This window comes from Lutra lutra, chromosome 1 (assembly GCF_902655055.1).
Source record: "Lutra lutra chromosome 1, mLutLut1.2, whole genome shotgun sequence".
In the NCBI taxonomy this organism is placed as follows: Eukaryota; Metazoa; Chordata; class Mammalia; order Carnivora; family Mustelidae; genus Lutra; species Lutra lutra.
In genome coordinates, this window is record NC_062278.1 from 60859473 (window position 1) to 60880140 (window position 20668).

At 46.2% G+C, this 20668-nt stretch overlaps 1 protein-coding gene across 7 annotated transcripts in view; it reads left to right on the forward strand.

The window, feature by feature from the left end:
* Positions 1-20668, forward strand: part of BOC (BOC cell adhesion associated, oncogene regulated) — a 70182-nt gene that overhangs the window by 28683 nt on the left and 20831 nt on the right. For all 7 annotated transcript variants that reach the window (XM_047724910.1, XM_047724912.1, XM_047724915.1 and 4 more), the window contains 2 exons: positions 6216-6391; positions 7308-7586. In XM_047724910.1, the coding sequence (XP_047580866.1) occupies positions 6295-6391; positions 7308-7586 (376 nt within the window). In that variant the 5' untranslated portion in view covers positions 6216-6294. Of the gene's footprint in view, positions 1-6215; positions 6392-7307; positions 7587-20668 lie in introns of those variants that run through there.

The following is a 20668-nucleotide window of genomic DNA, read 5'->3' on the forward strand; positions in this document are numbered from 1 at the left end:
GGATATGTGTGACAAAGAAATGTGACTCCCTAGTAACTTTTTCCTCAAGTGATTGAGGTGGGAGAGAATTAGATCTGTCCAGTGGGCAAATCAAGAGACCACATCTTCCCTTTACTCGGAAGGCAGAGGTGGCTTCTCCAGGGATTCCTCCCCAGAACCAAGATGGTATGTCTAGATTCCTTCTTTCCCCTTTCATAGATGGTGAAGAGGTTCACCTACCTCAGTGGAAATAGGTTCTGTCTGTGTTGGTACAACTTGTTATAAATTTTTAGTTCAGTGAATGAGGAGCCCAGGTTGGGCAAATGCCACTTTGATTATTTATTGCCTTCTCAAAAACCATCAGTGAGTCTCCTGTCTGTGGTGCTCATCTCAAACTCTTTTCCCTAGTCTTCCACAGCATAACCCAATCTCAGTTTCTTACCTTGCCTCTTCCCATTCTTCTGAAAGTCCCCATAATAGGGTACAAACTCTACAGAGGAAATAAAAGAAATTCCACTAGAGTACTGGAAGAAGATATTGGAGATGCTCTTAATGTTTATTTCTTTTTTTTTTTTTTTAACTATTTTTATCTGTTTTTTTTTTTTTAAGTTTTTATTTATTTATTTATTTGACAGAGAGAGATCACAAGTAGGCAGAGAGGCAGGCAGAGAGAGGGGGAAGCAGGCTCCCTGCTGAGCAGAGAGCCTGATGCCGGGCTCCATCCCAGGACCCTGGCATCATGAACTGAGCTGAAGGCAGAGGCTTTAACCCACTGAGCCACCCAGACGCCCCTTAAGGTTTATTTCTGTCTAAAAAAAGTGAAAGGAAAGAAATTCAGCTTTCCTGATATTTAATACCAGGGTTGGCAGTGGTACCTTTAGCCTGTATATCACAGGGTGATGCATAACAACAATAGTAAAAGATCTCCTCTGGTTGACAGTGGAGACCTTCACTGGCTTATTCACTTCCCAGTTTTCCTTTTCTCTGTTGAGTGGATTTACAGATTATATAATTTACTTATGACTAAATTAATGGTCACAAAAGGACAAGTGGATTAAAGAGATTGCTGCAAAGAAACTGGGGCTGAAGAGTAGGCAGCTAATCCAAGCACACGCTAACAGGAAGAGAGCAGTAGGGCTGACCCTCTTCAAGCCACATAAGGAAGTAAAAATAATGCTAATGGAATCCCATGTGATGAGAGGTCAGCAAAGTAATTAATATTCAAGCAGACTATTTGAGAGAGGTTATAGCCATATCATTACCAATGTACCTAATCCTAAAGAGGCTTTCTGTTTTAAGGTATTAGCTTTAATTGCATTATAAACAACATTATAAACAATCATGATTAACATGTTATTAAAACAGGGTTTCACTTTTGCCTACTCTTTTCAAATTTTAGTTGGGCAGCCCATGCATTTAATTTATGAATAAATGTGAATGGGTTAGGCATATTTGCCCAGAATATTGTACTCCTAAGAAAACAAGATCAGAAAAGTTTGGAGACCACTGTTCTAGATAAACCTGTAACAGCCAAACTGCTTGACGTACCAGCCCCCAGACAGACCTTTCCCACCAGCCGTGCTCTCAGCTCTTTATATATACACACATCCCAAGGGGCCTTCTAAACCCTTTATCCAGGGAACCTTTCCTGAAGACCCAATATTGAAAATGCTCCCCTCCTATGCTCTCACTTGCCCCTTCTCATTTGTGACTGAATTGGTGATCAGTTAAGGTTTTAAGATAAGGAATGCTAAAATTGTTACATGAGAGGAATCCCCTAAACTTCAGTGGTTTTGTGCAACAGTGGTTTATTTCTTCTGTCCTGGATTGCCTTGACTTCTTCCACCTTGGAGCTAGAAACACAGGACATGTGTCACCAGGACTGGAGAGGGGAGAAATGGAAGGTGGACCCTGGTTCTCTCTCTTAATAGCCATAGCCTGGAAGGGACACATGACATATTTGCTCACACTTGCTTGGCCAGCTCTAGTCACTTGGCTCTAAACCTTCTGCAGAGGACGCTGGGTAGTGAGGAGCTTCTGGAGATTTGCTGAACACTAGCTGACTTGAAGTCCTGAGCTGTCGTTCGTCAGAGATCCATCCTGTAGTACAGTGACTTGCGTACTGTCCTCTATGGGAGATCAGTAATATTTTTTATACCTGGTAATAGTGAAATCACAGTTATCATACTTTTTACTAGACACTCAGTCAAAATCTGATTAAGGAATAATCTAGGGGGTGCCTGGGTGGCTCAGTCAGTGAAATCGAGTCCCACATCAGGCTCCTGCTCAGCGGAGAGTCGGCTTCTCTCTGCAACGCCCCCACGCCCACCCCAGTGCTCTTTCACTCTCTCTCATTCTAGCTCTTGCTCTATCACAAATACATACATAAAGTCTTTAAAAAAGAAAAAGGAATAAGCTTGGAATATATTTAGAGGCTGGCTAGAGCATGGCTTATACTTAAGAACATCAAAGTTTTGTTACTCTTGCCTGTTTGACATCAGAGTTGTCTGGGTAGATGTTCTAGGTATTAGTCTAGAACTGCACTTGCCCAGTGTGGTTCCATTAAAAACTCAGTTCCTCGTCCCAGTAGCCACACTTAAAGTGTTTGATAGCCACACGCGGCTAGTGACTATTACTGATAGTGCAAATGTAGGACATTTTCACCATTGCAGAAAGTTCTACTGAATGGGACTGTGTGAAGAATAGTACAAGATTGTTCTAGATTTGGATGTAAATGGTAGAAGAATGAAAGCAACCACAGAGAAAATTACTCCTTTTCTGTTTTTAAAAAAGATGTATTTATTTGAGAGAACGAAAAGGCGCGTGTGGGCATGTGCAAGAAGTGGAGGAGCAGAGAGAGAGGGAGACAAGCAGGCTCCCCGCTGAGCACAGAGCCTGACACGGGACTCAGTCTCTCAGGACCCTGAGATCATGCCCTGAGCAGAAACCAAGACTCAGATGCTTACCCAACTGCGCCACCCAGGCCCCGCAGAGAAAGCTACTCTTATAGATAACGATTCAGGTAACATTACTTTTCTGCGTAAGAAAGTAGATTCGTTCTTAAAGTAGTCCTAAGCAGTTGGTAAATATCTCAGAAACTGTTTGGTGGGAGGCAGTATTGGGATAGTGGAGATAGCCTGGGGCTAGGAGTCAGAGGACCTGATTTGAAGCCCTAAATCTCTCTTAATTAGCTGGGAGCCCTTCTGCAAATCACTTAGTCTTTCTGCTCCTTGCTTTTCTCATTTATAACATTTAATATCCAGAGGTGTTATTCCAAGCTATTATTTTCTCTGAGGTCCCTCCTAATTTAAAATCTTTCTTTTTAATTAGGTCTCTGGGTAAAAGTACAACTTTTTAAGTAAAAATGACCTTTCTTAAACTCTTCTGCTAAATCTGTTTAAACTCATGTATTCAGCCCTTCGGGAACTAGATTCATTTGCTTCCCAGGGATCTCCCCCAGTGCCATTCCTCTGAGCAGGAGCTCCACCTTCTTTCTTGAGGGCAGCACTCACCGATACCCCCCCGCTGCCTTCCCACAGCCACTTGACATCACCTCTTAGGAGCAAAACTTCTCCCTGCCTTCAAAGACGTTGGGAAAAGTGAATCTTACTTTCTAGAATGGGGAACTTGCAAAAAAAAACAAAAAAAGTAATTTGGGATCAAAAATATTTCTTTTTGGGGTGCCTGGGTGGCTCAGTCATTGGGCGTCTGCCTTCAGCTCGGGTCGTGATCCCGGGGTCCTGGTATTGAGCCCCGCATCTGGCTCTCTGCTCGGTGGAGGCCTGCTTCTGCCTCTCTCACTCCCCCTGCTTGTGTTCCCTCTCTCGCTGTATCTCTGTCAAATAAATAAATCTTAAAAAAAAAAAAAAAAAAATTCTTTTTTCATGTGGCTAGCCCCCCTCAACCAATGGAACAAAAACTTTGTCAGATCTTATTCTTGTCACTGAAAGGATGCTTTTTTAGAAACCATTCTCTTTACAGTATCTGCTAGATCACATGTTCTTCTGTTTCACTCATCATGGTTATTGGCCAGAGGATATCCAAAGGGTGTGCTGTGTGTTTAAGACCACGAAGGCTTCCCTGTTTTTCTAAGACAGCTGCAGTGTCCTGAGCGACCAGGGAGGGGATGTGGGCTCCTGTGCCCTGGTCTCGCCTGTGCTCCAGCCTGTCCTCTTGGGAGAAGGTGGAGCTGGCTGCCTCTTGCTGCTGATGGATTCGCAGTTGTTTGTAATTTTCTCACAAAATAAATACTCCAAGGCTATAATTTCTCGTTGGTCTCAACCCCAGAAAGTGTATTCTGTTGTTGTTTTTGGAAAGTTTTGAAAATGTCTGCTTGCTGGAGATTATTTCAGTGGGAGCATGTATGTCAGCAGTTACATTTCTCAGACACATTTTCTTTCTCTTTTCCGTGTCCAAATAACCCTTCAAAATAGCAAGTACCTAGGCCTCAATGAGGAATTCATGTCGGAAATTTATTCTCCCCTTTGTTTTTTTTTTTTTCTTCATCTCTCCTCTTTTCCTGAAAAAAATCCGTAGAAAATAAGAAGGATCTAGACATACTTTGCATTGCCAAGAAAAATAACAGGACTTACTGTTGCCTTCACCCAACTTCGGAATTGTACCTTGTTCATTTCATGGTGGGGCAGAGCCACATTGCAAGTAGGAATTCCAATTCAGCCTTAGTTGTCTTTTATGTTTAGATTACAACAGAATTCTCAGAAGATACCAATCTTTGGGATTATCTTTCTAGACCAAGCTCACCAGGTAACTCGGTCCAGGAGACAACTCTGTTTTCCAGGCTGGGAAATAGGCTGCATTATAGCTGCACTGATGCGCCTTCCTCCCTATTTTTGTCATAGCTCCGCCTTTTGTGAATGAGCCTCCGGGGTGACCTGCTTTGGGGTCATTAAATGGTATCTGTTTACAACTCTGTCATGGGGATTAATGAGTTAACTCCTTTCTCCCTCTTTACATACCTGTTTCCTCTTACACCCTTTCCCTCCCCAGATGCATTCTTTTCTCCTGGTTGCTTATAGAAGTGGGTTGGTGGTTGGTGGCAAAAGTGGGGCCTGTTTCCATTTTGATTCCTATAAATTGCCAAGGGCACAGAAGTAACAGTAATTGTTTGGCTGGTCCTCGTTAAGCAGGAGGGGGTCTGGGCTGAATTTCCTCAGTAAAACCTTTGTGGACTTTACAACCCAAACACCTCTGCAGCCACCCTGTGCTCAGATAAAACAACAGCCCTCCTGTCCTCTTTGTCTGCTTGTCGTCTTTTTGCCCTTTTTCAGTCTGTGTTCATTTCCTGCTTCCATGCCTCCTCCTTCCTTCCTTTCCCCTCCTTCCTTTCTTGAGACACAGACAGAACAGGTGCCAGCAATTTTCTCAGGGAGTTGGGCAAACTGGAGCATGTCATCATCAAGTTCCTAAAATCCTTTCACTGATAATTCATTCAGAGTTCTAGATAAATAGGTTATTTCGTTGGGGGAATAGTAGAGAATTAAAGCAAGTATCTGGAAAATTGAGAGGAAACCAAAACTTGCTTTTTGGTATTAGTTTCAAAATCTGTTAATGGAGTTTTCCTCTAGGACTCACTGTTAAAATGCCTCACTGTTCTACATCCCCCTTACTCTGAATCTGTTAAGCTCCCCACTGGGTGCAGAGCACTGATAGAAAAAAAATGTGAAAAGGTTCCTATTGTGTTTAAAGCACAGAGATTTGAAAAGATCTTCTTGGAGTCTCTGAGACCTTAGGATTCATCAGGGACCCCCCCCCCCAAACAAGGAGTCCAGCATGCATTGTGCTTATGATGGTACTGTCCATGATACTCTGGTAGTGGCAGCATGGACTGCCATGTGGCTGTGGATATCTGACCTCCTGCGGACACATGGTTCCCAACAGGTGTGTGAGATGCTCACAGCCCAGACCCTGGCCATGGCTGGGGGTCCCAGCCCCTCTAATACTGGCTCCCTTGCCCTCCTTGCTGCCTGTACACAGGGCAAGCCTGTAGCACTCGTGCCACAGTAAAATCCCCTTCTGGCTCAGGGGAGCCACTTAAAAGAAGCTTCTTTTAGATAAGAAATGACAGGAAAGTGTTCTTTGGTCTTCCAGCAGCTGTTCAGGTCAACATCTTGAATGTGGCCAGCATGTGTGCTAGAGGCAGGGGGCAAGGGGACAGAGCCAGGCCCTGTGGCAGGCAGCCTCACTCACCAGGGCCATTTCTCTCTTTCTCACAACAGAGCAGTGCGGGGGATCGTAGTACCTCTTGGAGTGAGTCCACTAGCTTATGGGACGTTGGCTCGAACCCTTTGTGACACCATGCTGCATGGGACGATGACAACTCAGAGAGAAAAAAGGCCCGAGGTCACCCTCGCTTGCCTCCTCTTGGCCACAACAGGCTGCTTTGCCGACTTGGGTGAGTGCTTTCCTTCCCTTTCTCAGCCTGCCCCTCTTACAAGAACACTTTGCCCCTTCATGTCTCATTCAGTAGTGACCCTTTAACAAGGCCTTTCTTTTCCTGGATTCCAAAGAACTCTTCATTGCCACTGGCCTTCGGGGGGTACACTTAGTAACACAAGATGAGACATCATCTTGGCAGCCTCATATTGTTGCATTTTAGTATTTTAATCGTTTTAAATATATACCAGCGGAGGAGAAGTAATAGTAACTGCCCTTAACTGAGCATTTACTGTAGGAGATTACGGCAGGCAGTTGGCGCGCATTGTCCCGGGAGCCAAGTGTTCCTAGCCCCATGCTGTAGGGAAGAAACTGAGATACAAAAAGGCTAGTGACCTGGCTCAGAAGCTGTGGCACTGGGGTTTGGGCCCAGGTCTGTCCAACCCCAAAGCTGAAGCTGCCACTCCAGTCTGCCGCCTTCTTCTTCTTCTTCTTCATCTTCTTCTTCTTCTTTTCCTTCTTCCTTCTTTCTTCTTTCTTCTTCTTCTACTTCTTCAAGATTTTATTTATTTATTTGACAGAGAGAGAGAGATCACAAGGAGGCAGAGAGGCAGGCAGAGAGAGAGGGGGAAGCAGGCTCCCCGCTGAGCAGAGAACCCGATGTGGGGCTCGATCCCAGGACCCTGAGATCATGACCTGAGCTGAAGGCAGAGGCTTAACCCACTGAGCCACCCAGGCGCCCCTCCAGTCTGCCTTCTGAGAACATGTACAGGTTGGGGAATGGACCCAAGCACCCGGGAGTTCTTCAGGGGAAGATGGACTCCCCCAGGCTGCTCAGCTTGGAAAGGCTGCCTGGGTGCTGTGCTTCTGAAAAGGTCATGTTATTGGCTTCGTGGGGATGTTCGTTCATGGCTCTGTCCCTGTTCTCCCTCCAGACCAGGTCCCTCAGGTCACTGTCCAGCCTTCTTCCATGGTCCAGAAGCTCGGAGGAACTGTGATCCTCGGCTGCGTTGTGGAACCCCCATGGATGAACACCACCTGGCGCCTGAATGGGAAGGAGCTGAATGGCTCAGATGATGCTCTGGGCATCCTCATCAGCCGTGGGACCCTCGTCGTCACCGCCCTCAGCAACCGCACCGTGGGACGGTACCAGTGTGTGGCCCGGATGCCTGCGGGAGCTGTGGCCAGCGTGCCGGCTACTGTGACACTAGCTAGTGAGTGCTGCTCCTTCCTCCTCAGCCCCAGGGCTCCTCTCTCCTCCTCTCTCCCATTCTCTTTCTCCCCCAGGCCGTCCATACCCCCTTGTCACGTACCCTTCATATGAAAGGGGGCCTTACAATTTGAAATTTCAAACTGGAGAGCAGTAAGTGCCCAGCAGTCCCCAGGGGTGGACGACCGTTGGGCTCCTGCGAAGCCACTCTCTAAGTAGGGGCCTGCTGTGGAGTAAGTGTCTAGAAGGAGGGGAACTCCACGTGGTTGAACTGTTTCCAGACTATGGCTGTGACTGAGCCAGCTGCTCCCTGTCCCCCCACCCAGTCCTCCATCCCCCATCTTCAGGGCAATTATGGTCAGAGCGTTTACAGGGCCATGTACAGTCCGAGCAGAGCTGCCCATCCCACACGTGGCCTCCTGTCTGCTTGAGGGGCAAGTGTATTCCGTATGCCAGATATATAAATAGTAGAGCACAATGAGAAGGAAACTGTGACCAAGAATAAAACGAACAGAAAAGAGGATGAGATTGGGGTACAGTCTGGTCCAAGGAGGATGCCAGGTGAAAACTTGATAGTACTCTTAATTTTTAATTATCACTTGAGTGTATTATAGTACCCCCAGTGCAAAACACACATTGCCTCATTTTCTACCCATTGTATATACAGGAGACAAGATTTAAGGAATAAACTTCTGAAGGCTGCGGGGCAGCCCCAACATCCATTCTTAAATGCTGAGTCTACAACCAGGAAATATTAAGAATGACTTCTTGTTCCTTGGCCTTGTTCCCTCGTGACCTAGCAGGGTGCCCTTACCCCTGACTGTTTGCTTCGGACTTCTATGTCACTGTCATAATCACCTTCCTGAGTGATGTGTGTTAGGGATCATGCCTAAAGCCTCAAACTTCTGCATTGCTCCTTTAAGTTTGGCTGGGGTCCCTGGGGTGTGCAAGGCAAGAGTCCCGGAGGAAAGCATTAGGAGATGAAGTAGACCAGCAGGGGAGAAAAGACCCCTCCCTGCCCTCCCGTTATCAGGTCCCTGGAGGGACATCCCTCTGTGAAAGAACAGGGCAGAGGCTGCCGGCCCTGTTGCTGTTTTCTTGGGAAATATTCAAGCAGCCCTGCCCTTTTCTTGGAGAAGGGAGAAAGCAGGGTGGGTCCTCAGCTGCCCCCCAGGGGACCAGGCTGAGCCTGGGCTGCATCTTGCTGCCTCCTCACACAGTGGGAACCATTTTCCTTGGTGGCAGAAGGAGCACATGAATCTGAGCCCCAGGCCTCTGGGAGGTAGGCTGTGCATGGTCAGTGAGGGAGGTAGGCCCTAGACCACCAGCTGGGCCCTCCCCTCCACCTGTGCTTGTGGGGTGTGAGGAGGAGGGTACGGGCAGACTTAGGTGAGGAGGGTTGAGGGTAGGGAGGGGTCATCTCATCATACAAGAAGGGCTGAGGTCAGAGCTGCACTCCTACGATCATATTCCTCTTTTATATTTTCCAATTGTAATGAAAATCACATTACAAAAAGTACAGAATTTATATATATTACATATAATAACATTTCCCCTCAGCCCACCATCGTCACACAGCCACTACTTACCATTTTGGAGGATACTTTCCAGTCTTGATCCATACCCATACTTTCTTTTTTTATTGAAGTATCTAATTGACACACAATATCAGTTTCAGGTGTACAAGATAATAATTTGACATTTGTGTGCCTTGTGAGATGGTCACCACAATAAGCCTATGTACCATCTGTCACCACACACAGTCACCTTTACTGATTGTATTCCCTGTGCTGTACATTTTATCCCCATGACTTATTTTATGACTGGAAGTTTGGACCACTTGATCTCCTTCACTAATCCCCCCCACCCCCACCACCCTTCCTCTCTGGCAACCAGGACTCTATTCTGTGTCCGTGAGTCTGGGTTTTATTTTGTTTTGTCTTTTAGATTCTACCTGTAAGTGAAATCATGGGGTACCTGTCTTTCTCTGACTCATGTCACTGAGCATGAGGGCATGCCCATACTTTCACACTGTCATAGCGACCTACTGAATATACAGCTTCTGTCCATATTCTCCCCCCTCAGCATTGTGTGGTAAGCACCTTCCCTTAGCCATATGACTATATTTACTTTTCTTTTTCTGTTGAGTATAAATGCATCCAGTAAAGTACACAAAGTGCACTAATAAGTCAACAACCGATGCATTTTTCTTATGTCCACTCCAGGTAACCATCTCTCTAGTGGGTTCCCCCTTCCCCTTACCTAGTCATCTGTCCCCCACAACCTGCAGCAGAGCAGGATCAGAGTTACCAAAGGCCCTCGAACATGCCTTGAGTGGATCTACTATATGTACTGATTGTGGGCCATTAGGTCACTTCCAGTGGTTCATTATTGCAAGTAAGATGTGCCTTTTAGTAGGGTTCGTACCTTTAAAGGATAGCGTTGCTCGTCTGCAGATGGTCAGCACGTGTCTGTGAAGGCTCAGGAAACTCCATAACCATTCATTTGGACTCATTAGGAGCCAGGCTGAACGTTTTATTTGGAGGAAGGGATAGTTGGAGAGTACAAGATTTATGTTGGAGCCCTCCTTCTACTTCAAGGTGTATCTGTATGAGGAGAAACCATTTTTCACCTTTATTTTTAAAAAATTCCTGGTCACTTCTTTCTGTGGCACTTAAAGGGATCTGCAGTTGACAGTGAGGACAAAGGGGAGGGTTTGGTTGCATCCCAGAAGGCCCAGGGAGAGAAGTGGGTTGTACGGAAGCCCAGTGAATCTTGCTTGAAAGCCAAGAACTGTTGGCTTGTCGTGGAGACATGAATCAGAAGTGAAATGTTTGGAGCTGACTGGAGGGACGGAGAAGTGCTGGAAATGAGAGCAGGCTCTGAGGAGCTGTGGCCACGGAGTGGAACTGCAGCCTGCCCAGCCCCGAGGAGGCAGGGGGGAGGAGGAAGCAGCGGCAGAATGGGGTGCTGTCTTTGGGCTAATGCCATGGGGGATTTGGCCCAGACTCAGCAGTTAGATTAAGTTTCTGAAAGCACATTCCTGAGCAGAATGGGGGCTGTGTTTTGCTGGTTGGCCGATGGAGGGAGGCTGAGTGGTGAAGGGATTACTGAGGCATGGTCTGCATTTAGAGGCAAGGCTGGGCAGTGGCATGCGGGTGCACACGCATACACATACCCACCCACACTCAGCACTTAAGGCTTCCTTTTCCTCTGGCCTCTTTCGTGTGCGTTCAGATGTTCATCCTCAGACAAAGCACTCACTGTTTGGCCTACCTAACAAGGTGCTGCCTCCTATGTCTTCATGAACTCCTAGATCACTGGGGCCTTTCGATGGTGGGGGGCTTGGACCTCTAACAAGAACTTTCCTAGTCCAGACCTCTTTGACTTAGATGCTGGGGGCTGGGGTTACTCTTGGACTTCACCCCTGTCTGGACATTGGCTTCTGGTCTTCAGTAGAACAGAAACCCATGTGGATAACTGCTGTCTTCATTCCCTGTGGAGGTGTCCATCCCACTCTCCTTTATGCAGAACTTTTCTCCTATTGAACCTAAACTTTGTGATAAATCTCTTGCTGCTAATGCCTCACTTCAGATCACCTTGTCTAATTCTTGCTTTTCAAAATACTTTTGACTTTGATCTCCTTTCTTCCTTTCTCCTTTTTTTTTTTTTTTACAAGCTTTATACAAGGAGGCCAACCACTCTATATGGCTTCAGTGTTCCCACTCTCTGCACCTGAACCAACAGCAGACATTGCCAATGGACACCATATTCCTTTTTTCTAGACTCTGATTCAACCTTAGAATTGTTCTCAACACAACCCAGCAAGTAATCACAATTCAGCAGAGCTGTGAAAACTGTTTTCTAGTCCTCACCTCTAATAATCCTTACCTCTAATAAACTCCTACATAATTCTTCATTTTTAGCTTTTTTCCCTTTTTTTTTTTTTATTCTTTAATTCTCCCAATTCTCCTATCATCCCTAGGTCCCATTTGTTGTTGGAAATAAAGCAGTGGTAACTGGGTGGTGATTCTGTACCTGGGAACTTTAGTCCTCAAACTAATGTGAAGTCTTAAGCTAATGCTGGTTTAATTGAGACTGGATCTCTAACCCCTCCACAAGGCCGTTAAGCACTAAGACCCAAGCCTGCACTTGAATTATCCTTTCTCTGGCCCCAGATGTCAGAAGGTGAGGCCACTGACAGGAAAGGAAGGAGCTCCCCTTAGGCAGCTGTCTCCATGACTCCAAATCTGAGGAAGGTCAGATGGTGACATCATTTAACCCATGAATAAAAAGAAAAGACTAACTGGTATAATGGAGAATAAAAAGGAAACTTAGAAAAGAAAAAAGAAAAGAAAAGGAAAAAAACCTTGGGTTTAAGTTTTGCCTGTGCCCTTAGGAGCTGATAGGACTTTGGGCAAGTCACTTAATCCCGCAGGTTACCACAACTCTGAAATGAGCGAAGTGATAATTATAGCATCAGTATTCATGCATTTTTTGTGTGTGTTTGTGTTTGAGGATCAAATTATGAAATAGTTCAAAATAGTACTATTTTGAAGCCTTTTATAAATGCCAGGCTTTATACGTTCACCCATTTGGTGGCTGCCTACGGGAGGCCCTGGGGCCATCGTCCAGCCCTGTGCTGCCCAGCCCCATTCTGGGAGTGGCCTTCAGAAGAACAAGTCCAGACAGTGGCAAAGCTTCCACTCCTAGCCAGAGCCAAGAGACAGGGCTGGCTCATTGGGAAGAGAGAACTAGCCCATTTCCTATGTATTTCTCAGCAGTGCATATACATATGAGCTCTAGCCGGATTCCTACCTCCTCACTGCGCTGGAGGGTGGCCGTGGTGTCACTGCATTGTGTGTTGTCCCTGTAGCCACAGAGCTGCCCATTGATGCTCCTGATGGCTCATTCTTCTAACCAGGTAGTGGTTGGCTTGTGCCAGCAGGTGGGGTGGCCCCTGGCCCTCAGCGCAGGGGGACCCCACATGCAGGAACCATGTTTCTTTCTGTTCAGCTCCCCCACCTCTGGTTCCTGTCAGACACTTCCTGGAGATCTTCTCGGCTCAGACCCTGAACCAGAATAAGCCATAAGGGACCATTGTGGCCATGTCTTTACTGAAATATTTCTAGCTTTCTTTATCTGTGTTGGAGTCCAGTTCTCCAGAGAAGCAGAACTGCTTATACGTAGAGGCACACCTTGGAGATGTCGTGAGTTTGGTTCCAGATGACTCACAAGAGCATGAGTCAAATGAATTTTTTGGTATCCTGGTGCATATAAAAGTTATGTTTATACTATTATGTAGTCTATTAAGTGTGAGATAGCATTATGACTAAAAAAAGTTTGTACCTTAATTAAAAAATATTTTATTGCTCAAAAAGTCTAACCAACTGAGCCTGTAGCGAGATGTAATCGCTGATCACAGATCACCATAACAAATATAATAATGATGAAAAGATTTGAAATATTATGAGCATTAATAAAATGTGACACAGAAAATGAGCAAATGCTGTTGGGAAAATGGCACTAATACACTTGTTTGATGCAGGATTGCCACAAACCTTCAATTCGCTAAAAAAAGAAAAAAAGTATGATAAAATGAGGTATGCCTGTATATATGTGTAGATATATATGTACATATATATCTACACATATATGTACATATATATCTACACATATATACAGGCATACCTCATTTTATATATACATCTATATATACATATACATATATATGTATGTATATATATACAGGCATACCTCATTTTATCATATTATATATATTTATATATATTATATATATATTTATACATATTTTATGTGTATAAATATATATATAATATATATATATATATATATGGAGAAGGAAACAAAGGCAGAAATAGATTTATTTTAAAGAACTGGTTGACAGGATTGTGGAGGCTGGTGAGTCCGGAATTCGTCGAGTGAGCCAGCAGGCTGGAGATCTGGGAGTACCCCCCAGCAAACTGCAGAGCACCTGTTCTCCAGCACTGAGTTCAGTGTTTGGATGTTCTGGAGATTGGTGTCCTGAGAGTTGGGGATGTGTTCCAAGTTTCCCGCAGAGCACAGGAAGACCTAACCCTTGCCTTTAAGGAGCTCTTAATCTAATGGAAAAGACTGACCACCATAACGTGTTAGCCCTAAAGCCAGTGAATCCCCAGCAGAGACAGAAACAGATTTGCCTGGGAGCTCAGGCTGACAGTGATTCATTTCAATTTCAGGGGTTGGAGGAAGATTTGGGAGTTGAGCCTTTAAAACAGTGTGTGGGGGACAATCTTTCTCTCTCATTTCTTGAGTTCTCTCATACCTTTCTAGGACCTTCAACAACTAAATTTTGCTCTTAGCATTGTGTACCTTAGATTTAAGCCCATTGCAGTTTCTGGAACAGTGCAGATGCATCCACAGGGAGCTCGATTTCCACAGTAAGGTAATTCCATGGTAAGTTCGGGGACAGCCTGAATGTAGCCACTAGATGATTGTCTCTCTCTTGCTACCCCTATCGGATTCTCCCTTAACTCTCCCCCATTTCTCACTGTTTGTTTCTCTTTTCCCTTTGGGAATGTATGTTCTGTGATTAATAAAGGAAACCTCAGAGTGTTTTCTCCAGGGCCACTCCTCTCTGCCAATCTGCTTCAGCCAACCAGTGACTCCTTGACTAAACAAGAAGGAACCATTCACTCCAAGTTGGGAAAACATTTGTTGTTAGCTTAGGCTTCTGAGGGAATCCTGTGCAAGCCCTTTGCTTTGCAGCAAGTGGGTGGTGGCAGGAAGAAGAGTTGGGGAAGGAAAGGAAACAGGTGGCGTCCGAGCTTGCCCAGGACGGGAAAGGAACCCACAGCCTGAGGCTGGGCTGGTGATTCTGCCAGGCTGGGGAGATCGAGTCAGCTCTATAAGGCGGTGGACACAGTCAGAAAGGGAGAATGAGCCTCAATGTGAGATTTAGCTGCTTTATTCTGTAAGTTTTATTTTACTTTGCCAATGGGACAAGAAAATTAGTGACCATTTATACCCAAAAGGAGCTAAGCAACTTGAATATCTAAATAGGAAATGACTAAAGAATACCTTACAGTATTAAACCAAGTCCTATTAACCAAAGTGCTGTTTTCTATTGGATACAGGCAGAAATTCATGCCTCACAAAAATTTCCCCTGATATTCTGGTGAAATCTTCAACACTAACCCCATCAGGCCTGGTGCAAGTGCCCAGACAAACCTGCAGTGTGAGCTCAGATCAGGGCATTATGGCAGCAGCTGTCTGCCCCAAACAGCCAGGGTTCCAGTTCTCTATTGAGTGATGGTCACAGTTTACCAAAAGAAGACTTCAGGTCCATGGTGCATCTTCTACTAAAGACACATTTATAATTCCTACCCTTCTTCTCTCCTCAGCATGTTCTTTGCACACACAGCCACATGCTTAAGTAAAAATCTTAGGTCCATCTTCTAATCTAAGAGCGAAGGGAGGACCTCATAGTGTGTTAAGCAGGTAGCACCTATAAATTCAATGAGCCAGAGCAGACTTTGCTCAGGAAGGTGAGGGACGCATTAATTAGCTTACTTGAAATCACTGGAGCCCTCTAAGGAACATGATGCAAGATGGTTCCTTTAAAATAAAAAAGTCGGGAGAGCAGATGAATCTGTTGGCTCCCCCTTTTCTGTGTGTGGAAAAGCTTAGGGATTTCTACCTTGACCTTGTTTGTAGACTTTCAGCCCTTCCTAGAGCCTGGTAATAACCCCAAGAACAATAGAACAGCGAGTCTGTCCTGCAGGTGGGTCAGTGTTCACATCTAAGATAAAGACAGTCCCTCAATAGTGAGCAAAAATGTCAGCAAAAGTGGAAAAAAATTTGCTGAGGCAAAAACAGCATTTTTTTTTCCTGAGGGAAAATGATGTTTAATGTTGAGTGACTGCTCCTTTACCTACAAACATGTGAAGACTTTAGGGATCACAGAACAGGACTCAGGCTGTGGCACGGCACTTAAGCCCCTCTCTCAGCCTCATCTCCCACTCTAGACCCACCAAACTCTGCCACTTTCTCATCTTGTATATTCCCCTTGTTTGGGGGATGGTGCCCCACCTGCCTGCAGCACCATCTTTTCCATTCCCTCAACATCTGGAGTGGGGTTTCCTCTTCCCAGCTTCCTCAACACCCTGTGTTTCCTTCTCTAGCCCTCTCATTTGCCTGGAGTACAGGGACTGCTGCCATTTTTCTCCATGACCACACAGCTTCCCACAGGACCTGGCACACAGTAGGCCTTCAGTGAATGTCTAGAAAGAGGAAGACTCCCAGATAAAGTGTGTCTGAAGTCTTGAAGGTCAAAAGGGGCATGCAAAAGGCAAGCAGAGTTTTCTTCACCAAACCCTGATCTATGAAGAGGCTTAAGGAAGTTAAAAAGGATGAAGCAAGGACTTAGGATATAAACAGGTTGAAAATACAAATAGATTCAGGGAGGGTTCGGAAAAATTGATGGATGTCAAAGCCTAAAGGGCTGTTTAAAAGGAATTGAGATGTTTGGAGGAAACTGGAAACTTCGACGGGAGATGCCGGTGGATGAGGCGCGGCATTCTATCAGACAGTTCATGGGACACTCTCAGAGGTGCTGGGCAGCTTGCATCAGTAGCCACCACTGCTTGTGGGAATATGTAGTTCCCGGATATTCCCAGGAATATGTAGTGCCCAGGTGGGCAGAAAAAGTGGAGCCACTTTGGGCCCTGCTGGCCTTTGGACAGTGCCCGTGCCTCCCACCCAGGGTTCTGCATGTAAGAACCATGCTGGGGCTCTCCTCTCCATTCCTGCTGAGTGTCTTGGCCTCCGTTTTCTCTCCCCTCCCTCTTCCCGTACAGGCCACCAGCCTGCCAAAGACTCTGCCAGGATCTAACTCTGGCTCTCAGGATCCTAGACCACCAGGATTCACATTAATTTTCCCATTACTAAGTTTGTAGTTTATATTTGGTTGATCAGAGAAATATGTATGATGTGGGTTGCTGGCAAGTAAATCTTTTTTTTTTTTTCCTTCTCTTAAGTGTATTTTTCAAACCATTTCATTCCTTCATCAAGTCCAAAAGAAACTCCCAAATTCTGCTAACCAGGCCTACCTCATCGCAGCACTGAAGTCAGATAGATGAGATGGCCTACAGACATCTCTGTTCATCTGGCTGCCAGACTCCATGGAGACATGGCTTCCATCCTTGTCTTCAAGGATTAATCACATTTCTTGTTCTCTTATTTAAAAAAAATTTTTTTAATGATTTAAGCCAAGAAATTCCTGAAGCCTTAGGCCAGTTTATTGCACATCATTTAATGACATTGCAAACTGGGTTCTTTTTATTTTCCCTTGTTCCTATCATGCTCCTCCTCCCTTTATGCCCTTTCTCCTCTCCTGCCCACCTCTGGTCTTGGCTTTGATCTTCTGCCCTCATCCTCCTAGTTCTTCCATCTCTCCTGCATCCTCAGCTTCCTCCCACAGCTCAAATCTGAGTACAGACCCACACCTCAACTCAAGGGGAAAGAAAGAAACACAAGATGGAACAACTAATGTATTTGGCATCTGCAAGGGTCTTTTTTTTTTTTTTTTACCCCCATGGAAACTGTTTTTACTTAAATAAGAGACAGCATGCCTTGCTTTCATTGGAAAGTGTGTTTGAAAAATTTCATGCCATGTTTCCATGGCTCTCAGGAGAGAGTTTTGGAGGCAAAATTATTTGTGCAATTGGACAGGCAAGAAAAAACAACTAACAAAAACAAACATATTTATCCACTCTCCTGGACTGCAGAGGGAAGATGAAAACTGCCTCTGCCAACCCCTCTGCCCTTTCTGGGTTGCTCCAGAGCTCAAGGGGACCTGATTTAGGCTGGAATGCTGTTGTAGAGATGGTAGGGACTAAGCCTGCAGGTACTACTCCTGCAAATTATCATATGCTGCCTTGTGTGTGTTTGTACCTGTCTTCTCTATCCGACTAACCGTCCCTGAGGTTAGGAACTGTATTTTTGTCTTCATGATCTCTTCTGCAGTGCCTGACAAACTAGACGGTTCTCTAGCTCCTGGCTGAATGAGTGAGTCAGTGATGTCTGGTAGGATGATTATGTGCCAGAGATCTACTACGGGGTAGACCCATTTTGCTCAGCCTTGTGGGCTGCAGTTCAGTTTGGTTTCAGTGGTCTGTGTGACAGGGCTACAGGCTGGCAAAATGCTTAATCACTACCCAGAATGCGTGGCTTCTGAGATACCTGCCCATGCCACAGTGAACCCCATCCCTACTGGGTGCCAGGCTTTCTCGCCTCATCTGCTTCTGAGCTGATTGCCGTGGTTTGCCACTTGTAGAGCCCTTTATTTCAGAGGACTGACCTTTGGGGTCCTGTCAAGACATGGGCCCTCAGGGAACTTGGAGGTCGAGAGTAGCGTTGTGGGTGCGCATCGGTGAGGCCCACACAGGGAGGCAATATTTGCGACCCATCACCCTCTCAAACTCCAACTCCAAGTCCATCCTGGAGAGCAGTGAGCTGCGTGCTCCACCAGACACACCTCTCCATTTTACTTCCCTTGAACCTTTGCCATCTTCCAATGCGTCATCAAGGGTAAGGGAAGGGCCACAGGGTCAGCATGTCACTGAGGAGGACTACATTAGGGTGAAGTCTTTCTGTGCTTTGTGACGTTAGCCATAGATGCAGCAAGCCACCACAAGGACAGTTGAGGCCTGGAGGCCATGAGAGTTCGGGAGTAGAATGATCTGTCCAGAAACTTGCCAGCGGCCAAGAGGCTACTGAGCCATGCTGACAACATTGCCAAGGGAGCCCCATGCGGTGCCCCCACAATCAGGTGGAACCCATCCAGACCTCAGTAGATGAGTACAGGCTTGTCTTCAGGCAAGAGGGTGGGATGGGACTGACTATACTTAAGAAATGCCTGATGGGTAGAAAATGACTTTTTTTTTAAGTGTTCAGCTGAGTTCATGGAAATGGGGGTGTGGGTGATGCCATGCAGCGTCCAGCCAAAAGGCACCATCTTACCTGACTTCTTACTTAACTGAACTTTGACTTGCAGCCTAAGAGAGGTCTCAGGGAGGGGAGGGCCAATGAGGAAACGCTTTGAAATACCTTCTGGATTACACTGGGGGGCATTCTGCTGTGGTGCAACGCACCCCGTAACTGGATGTGTAAATTCTAGAACAGTTGTGGGGAGGAGACTGCAATTAAGATTGACAGTTTTATGTCATGGGAATTCTAGAACATATACCAAATACTGTAATTTAGTTCATAGCTCTGCTGAGCTGAAGGAAGGATCTGAGCTACAAGATGAGAAGAAATTCAAAGGGGCTTGCCATTAAACTTGCCTATTTATAGTCTGTCATGTGACCCTGGTGATGGCAGCCACACCCACAGGCTTCTCACAGTTCCTGTTTTCCTCCCCGTTTTCCCTTGGCCCGGAAGGCAGGTACCTGCCGCACCCTCCAAATGTGAGGGGGAAACCCAGAGCCCGTGACACAATTTGTGTCTGAACGAATCCCTGCCATCGGTGTATCCAAGGGTTCTGTGGAAATCACGTATGGGAAGATACATCTTCCGTTAAGAAGTGGAGGCCTGGGGCGCCTGGGTGGCTCAGTGGGTTAAAGCCTCTGCCTTCGGCTCAGGTCATGTTCTCAGAGTCCTGGGATGGAGCCCCGCATCGGGCTCTCTGCTCAGCGGGGAGCCTGTTTCCCTTCCTTTCTCTCTGCCTGCCTCTCTGCCTACTTGTGATCTCTGTCTGTCAAATAAATAAATAAAATCTTAAAAAAAAAGAAGTGGAGGCCTTAGAAGGAAGGAACTGGGCAGGGTTGTGTATGCAGCCCAAACTATTTGGACTTTGTTAGAAAGCAAACAGAGACCCTCTAAACCTGGAGGTGGCCCCAAAGACCAGGGTATCTAGCCTGAAATAGCCAGAAGAATACACAGAGAGGATGCCCGAGAGGGCTCTGGGGGAAGGTAAGAGGATTAAAGCTGCAAAAACATTCCTCTAATGGACTTCTCAAACACACCAGCCCACAGGCAAGGGCAGGTGTCCTGTCAAACCACTTCCCCCTGAAACCCTATCCATCATTCTGCAGGGCGGCCTGTTAACCCCATTTGGAATTGAAGGGCCTGCCCTCTAGGCCCAGTGTGGAGCCCAGAGCAGCCTGGGGACTGGTCAGGAACCCAGCTTTGCAGACAAAGGGGCCTGAGAACAGGCTCGTTTCCTTCACGGGCAGCCAGCTAGAGCTCTGCATCTGCCTCATCTGGTGGCTGATTAGGCCATGACTGATCATCCATCTCCAGCACCACCACCCCCCTCCCCGCCCCAAGTCTCCTTCCTGCCTAAAAACAATAGAGAGGGGGTGCTCTGATTTTCAGATCCATCATCACTTTGTTCCTCTGCCTTTGATCCCTTAGTGAGACTCCACGTCTGCTCCAGAAGCCAAACTGGATATGTTTTTCCAGTGAAGCACCAGCTAAGGCTGAAGCTCGGGAAGAACAGGGAGGGGACAGGGCCAAGGACCTAAGTACTGCTTATTTGTTTTGAAGCCAGGAAGGCAGGCCTGCCAGGAGGATGCCCAGCTGGGGTGTCCTCGGTCCTGCCCACACGGGCTGTTGTGCACATGTTGGCATCAGAACAGAGGGGCTGTCTGGCCACATGCTTGACCGGTGCCCAACTTTGTGCCTCTCCCACTGCACAGCTTTCTGTCTCCAACTTAGCAGTTGTCAGAGGGTGCAGAAGGAGCCAAGAGGAGCGAGGGGGGGCGGCTGTGTTTTGTGGTGGGGGGTCGGTGAGGTGGGTGCATGGAGGAGTGTGTGCCTTGTGCCTGGGTAAGCTCTCAATTACAGTGGGGCAAGAGCCTGGGCCATTAACATGGAGATGGCTTTCTGGTGCCAAACTTCTTTCTTTCTTGTTAAATGATCTGTTAGGTTTAAGTATATCTTTGCTTGAGGCAAATTTCCTTGGACTGAAATAAAGCAGAGGAGGGGGAAAACAAAACAAAACAAAACACAAAACTCAGAAAATCTTGGTGGAGTAGTTTCAGATTTAGAGGACCGTGGATGAGAGTGCTTCTTGGTAATGGG